A 6000-nucleotide genomic window follows, 5' to 3' on the forward strand; every position below is an offset into this window, starting at 1 on the left:
GGAGCCAGCGCATAATGGAGGAAATGAGTGTGCCGACTAGAAAAATCAACCGAGCGTGACTGAAGAGAAAACAGATGATGGTTCCAATGCCGGAGAGATTGTCGAACGGAAGAGCCATAGAAGTTCCGTAGTGTGAAGGTATTTCGGCTATTTCAAGTCTGACAAAAATCAGAGTAGCGTGCACTGTAAATGTGCCGAAAGCAAGTCTGGAAATACAATAAACTGGTGCAAGCGTCACACTGTGCGCCACGTTATTGTTTCGGTGAAATGAATTTCTACAATACTGTTACTGTTAATTCTACTCTCTGCAGTGTTTAAATGCTTACACATACACACAGTTACTGTCCGTCCACACATACGACTCGGTTCTGCTTCTATGCCGCAGCTTTGTTTACTTTTTCCCACCGAGGCTTCTAGACTTCTGATTGGCCAACATTTCAGCACGGTTAGGAATCTAGCGCCACCTGCTGCTTTGGCATGTTCATAGCAGCGTTTTCCTTCATTTCTGCCTTTATGTGTGGACGGGATTATTTTTTAAAACGAAAACGGAAAATCTCCGTTTTCAAAAATGCCCGTGTACGTGTGGACGTAGCCTCAGTCTCTGACTGGAAGCGCTAATTCGTCATTCGGCTTTTGTCAGACTAAAGTAACTGTTAAAACTGTTTGAAAAGCTAAGCTATACAACAAGGAGAGATTGAGAATTTCCTTTTAGTTCTCAGTTTATTTGATATTGACAAAAGTTAGTCAGTTTTGTCTGTTCTTCTGTAAAATAAACTAAGATTTATTTTTAGAATTAATATTTTGTTTCTAAGTGGAATTGACAATTTAGTCTGTTTCGTTTGTTCTATTTTGAAACTTAAACGCTTTAGCGGCTGCCTTTTGTGTAGTTTGCAATATTTGCCTTTATTTATCTGAAAAAGTCTCATGTTCCTTAAGTACATCTACCCTGTTGAACTTATTATGGGAAATAAATTTTTAAAAACAAGCTGCTGATAATTTCACATTTTACTTGTGAGCAACGGCACATTTAAATCTTACAAATATAGTTATTTGGCTTATATCGTGATAGATATCGTTATCGCCTGAAATGAAAAAAACATATCGTGATATGAAAAAATCTCATATCGCCCAGCTCTATATGTAAGTAAGTAATTTTTAGGAAGGTACAGGTGCATTTTTATGAGCGTCTGAGTTGGTGTTGGATGATCTTGTTAGCAACCACTGCACCGTTTTTCTCATCCTTCGTGCATTCATTATACGCCAGTCTGTGGTGTGTTTTCATGCGGCTCAATCACCAGGTTGTAATGCTTTGCAATGCAGACACAACTCTACAGCACTCTTTGCATATAATTTCTTCTAGGATTACGTCATTTCGACTAAATTCGAGTCATTTCCAAACAACGACTCATGCTCCACTTCGGGGGACAAGCTCTACACATTTCGCTGTGCTAGACATTTAATTTCAGTCATTGGCTGTCTTCTAATGCACTGTTAGTCATCCAGGTAGTCCATAAAAGTTCAGTGGCTTTAATGCACTGCACTGTGTGGGAAAGCAAACATTTTTAATATTCCTTGAACACGTTTATTTAACTGTAGGGGGTCAAAGGATGTTCATGATTAATCGATTAACTGGGCAGCCCTAATCTCTATCTGTTGGGTAGGTATTTGGTTTTCAATTTTGGGATTTCAGCACTTGGATTTGGAAATAGCATCCCAGTTTGTCTGTCTGTTCATCACGTTTCAATTCACCTTGCTGTTGCTAACTCATTTTTTGCGAGGTTGAAGCCACTTTTCATTTCCCTCTAGCAGATTGTTTTTCAAATCAGCCAAAAGGGGGGAAAAGAAACAAAAAACAAAACACCGTTACAGTTTTGCTCGAGGGCTTGCTCTCCTCACACAGGAACAACAGTCTCTCTGCTGTGAGAAAGAGGAAGAGACTTTGTTTCTCTCCCAGTAAGCATAATTTTTATGTAAATATAGCCAAAAATCACTATCTTGATCATTAGTTATATGTTTATGATGTATTGTCGCAGTAATAAAATCAGGCACAAGTTCTTGAGCTGTCCAGATTCCAGTAGGACCTTGCTTGCTTCTCAGTAAACCCTGCGTTACTATTTCTATTTGTAACTTCTGAGATTTCACATTTTCCTCAAAACAAACAAACAAAAAAACAGAACCCACTAAATAATGCAATATATTCTGGCAGCTTGGTCAGTTGTCTCTACTCACCCACATCGTCTGACATACATGAGCTCTCCCAATAGATCGTTGATGAGCATGTCTGTTACCTTGACCCCAACGTGAGAGCGCACACCCAATTACAGAGATATAAATAAACAGTCATCATGTGATACGGTGTGACCATATGGCAGTCTCAACTGAGAATTTCAGGGTCACAGAGCAAAGCTTTCTGCTGGCTCATGAGCACCCTATACATAGCAGCCAGACAGATGTGGGACCAGCAGGCAAGTTAAGGCCCAGTCGGGTACAAATAATATTTGAAAAAAATAAAAAAGGAAAGAATAATATTTGTTAATGTGATTAAAATGTAAGGGGAAAAACCCAAAGGGGTGAAATAGCACCACTGTTTTTAGAAAAAGTAATATGCATAAATTCTTGTGTCTCAGGTTACATTTGCACTTTAGGATCAATAGTTTATATACAAGCCTCCCTCATAAACAAGCAAATGCATGGTAGCTGCCTGAGTAGAGTAAGCATATTCAGTGACAGTTGCTTTGCACATTAAATTGAGGCGATGTTTAAAAAGTGAAAAGACAGACTTACAGGCAAAGTGCTGCTCTAACCAAGCTAAATGCAACATTAGTTAACGGTTCTGCACTCCAGAGATGCAGCAACACCCACCTAATAATAACATAACAGTTGGCTGACAAGTGTGCAGCGATATTAGAGGCAAAATATATTTTGGCACTAGAGGGCCCCTTATCCTGATAGGCAGAATAGCACTCTCTAGGCTTTGAAGGGCCAATAACTGCATTCTTTCAGTGAAACCAGAGAATGTGAGGAGGATACCCTGGCTCGATTCCACCAAACAAACCAAAACAACAGAGGGACTGTCACTCGCTAAAACCAAACAAGGAGAAAACACAGGACAGCCATGCACTACTTTTCCATCCATGCGATATGCGCACACACAAATACACACCTCTGCAGAACCCGAGCACTACTTAAGTACCTTAAACCACGGAACAATGTGGTGGGTAGGCAGCGACCTCACAAAGCTGTGTTAGCTCATGTAGGCAACTAAAATGATGCTAGTCATCAATCTGCATGACAAGTGTAACCAAAAAACACACATAATTGTTGTTATATTTACTTTACTATTCTAACATACCATGCTTTTCCACGCATGTGACATGGACAACTAACCAGCAAGGGTAGTCGAGCTGACTAACTATGCTAGCTAGTCTTGCTACTAGCAGAAAAGAGGCTAACCATTGCTAGCTAGCAGCTTAACATGAGCTATCAAGACAATCATATTAGTTCCCATTAGACAAGGACAAAACGGATTAGCGACCTCACAGTAACCTTCCTTTAGATAAATCTTACCTTTAGAGTATAGAGATTTGGGGGAATTGAGGTCGATATCCGAGCTAAGGAGGGATATAAAATCAGAGGGCATCGCAGCGCTTCATCGAGGGGAGGAGAAGCGGACACTCTTTAGTAGAAACGAAGTCGGCTGCTCCTGGCGGATAAATATTACGTTTTACAAGCGGAATGTTTTAATATACATAGTATAAAATCGCAACAATCTTAAGGCGGCAAAAACAAAACTTTCAAAACCAAGAAAAAAAACAAAAACGTTATCTAGCACGTCTCACGTTTGTGTGTCTTTGCTGAGAGGAGACACGTTTCGTGCTACGTTGAGACGAACACACACACCGACACACAAACACTCGACTACAGCGGGTCGACCCACCTCCTCCTAGCCCGCCTCTCTTTGCTTAGAGCATGCGCAGTGGCCCGAGTGAGAATAGAGGATTTCCAGCCATCAGAAGAAAAGGAGTATTGGATCGTTCTTATTTTAGGATAAATGACATCAGGTTGAACCAGCTCGTGTGACCTAGATAGATTTATCCTGATTTCACTTACACCGTAAAAGTAAGGGTATCTTGTTATAGTTTTTTATGTTGTTTATAACAAATTGAAAAATATGCAAACATTTTATTTCTTATTTATGTATAACTATTAAAGGTGGGAATCACCAGACACCCCGTGATTCCATATTATCACAATACTTGATTCTCAGTATGATATTATTGATATTTTTTAACATTCTGTGATGTCCCGAGTGTTGTAATAATACATGTTGCAGTTTATCACCTCTCAAGCATATCAAGCATACTAACACTGTAAGATGAAGACAGGTCAGTCTGACTCTATTGTACAAAGGCTCATTCAGACTGATGGCAACATGTTGGCACGTCTGTCTGTTTTTATCGATTAGATAGTAATTATTTGACAATCTCTAAGAAAGTGATTGCAGTCATTGCTCGTCAGACTGAGACTGTTTGCACAAAGGTTGCCTCCTTGCAATCATAAGGGGTTGTGAGCACCCTTGAGCTTTGGGCAACCATCTAGTCACAAGAAGTTGCAAGAAGTCACAGAATGTAAAATAATTCAATACATAACCAGTCAGCCACTGTTTTTTCATTTTTCATGTTTATGGATAGATTTTTTTGTAGATGCAACAATCAATAGATTGTATTGATATGATGCAACATCATATCAATATCAATATTTACTGTCTCTGTATTGATACTGTATCACCAAGCAAAGTATCACAATATTGATTTTACAATACAGTAACATTTATTTTGTGAAGCTCAATAGTCAAAATCAATATTGATATTGCCTCCCCCAATCCTAACAAAATACTGTTGAAAAAGCTAAAAAATATTATTATTAACAGTACTTCATTATAAAAGCTAGCTCAAACAGACTAAAAACTAGGTCATTATAAGGAATATACCTTTTTCTTGCATCATGCAACATTTGTTCAATATCTGAAGTAAAGCATCCAAAGCAATGAACAGCACACAAGCATGGTGAGCATAAGGCAGCAAGCACGATGACGTCAGTGAAGATGAGTGTCAGGAGTGATTTGTGACAGAAAATCGTAGTAAGACTGAAAGGGACGGTTTACAAGATGGTAGTGAGACCTACCATGGTGTATGGTTAGGAGACAGTGGCACTGACAAAAAGATACAAGCCTGAGCTGGAGGTGACAGAGCTTAAGATGTTAAGGTCTTCACTGACTAGAATGGACATAATTAGAAATGAGTACATCAGAGGGACAGCTCAGGTGGAGCAGTTTGGAGACAAAGCTAGAGAATCAAGGCTGACGTGGTTTGGGATGCACAGAGGAGGGGTGGGGGCTATGTTGGAGTAGGCAAGGCAGGAGGAAAACCAGAAAACCACAAAGATTCACAAATCTAGTGAAGGAGGACATGCAAGAGGTTAACAGATAGAGGAGAGTGAAAGAGGAGGATGCCAAGGCTAGGGTTAGATGGAGGCAGACAATATGCTGTGGTGACCTTCAAATGAAGCAATCGAAAGAAGACTAAATAACTTTTAATAGTTTCAATGGTTTGAATGGAGAGCACAAAATCTGTTCAAGAGAAAGGTTTCATTAAATTTTTTATTTTTATTTTTATTTTAAGGAGGAGAATGTAATGGAGTAGGTGCGAGAGGGAGTTCTGTCAGGTTTGTATAGTGGATTGTCATTTATGCTTAGAAATATCTACTCATATATGCTTAGAGTTTAATAATCAATGTCATGTTGGTAGAGGTTTGATCCTTAGTAGTCTGTGGAAACTCTGTGTGCCTCCCAGAGCACTCTGGCATGCACACACAACTTAAGGTCAGGAGAGAGGTTATATCTGCTCTTACTGATATATGGTATAGCAAACACACGTATATCTGTCTATGTCTAAGTGCCTTTTGTTTAGATGAACTGCTGGATTTCCAGACCAGCAGGTT

The 6000-nt window shown here is 39.4% G+C and overlaps 1 protein-coding gene across 1 annotated transcript in view; it reads right to left on the minus strand.

The window, feature by feature from the left end:
- Positions 1 to 3898, minus strand: part of nfat5a (nuclear factor of activated T cells 5a) — a 26596-nt gene extending 22698 nt beyond the window's left edge. Inside the window, exon 1 of the mRNA XM_013914088.1 lies at positions 3568 to 3898. Coding sequence (XP_013769542.1) covers positions 3568 to 3640 — 73 coding nt within the window. The 5' untranslated portion in view covers positions 3641 to 3898. The remainder of the gene's footprint in view (positions 1 to 3567) is intronic.
- Positions 3899 to 6000: the final 2102 nt, after the last annotated feature.

The sequence above is a fragment of the Pundamilia nyererei genome, unplaced genomic scaffold (genome assembly GCF_000239375.1).
Source record: "Pundamilia nyererei isolate P.nyererei 1_Seehausen unplaced genomic scaffold, PunNye1.0 scaffold00170, whole genome shotgun sequence".
Lineage (NCBI taxonomy): Eukaryota > Metazoa > Chordata > Actinopteri > Cichliformes > Cichlidae > Pundamilia > Pundamilia nyererei.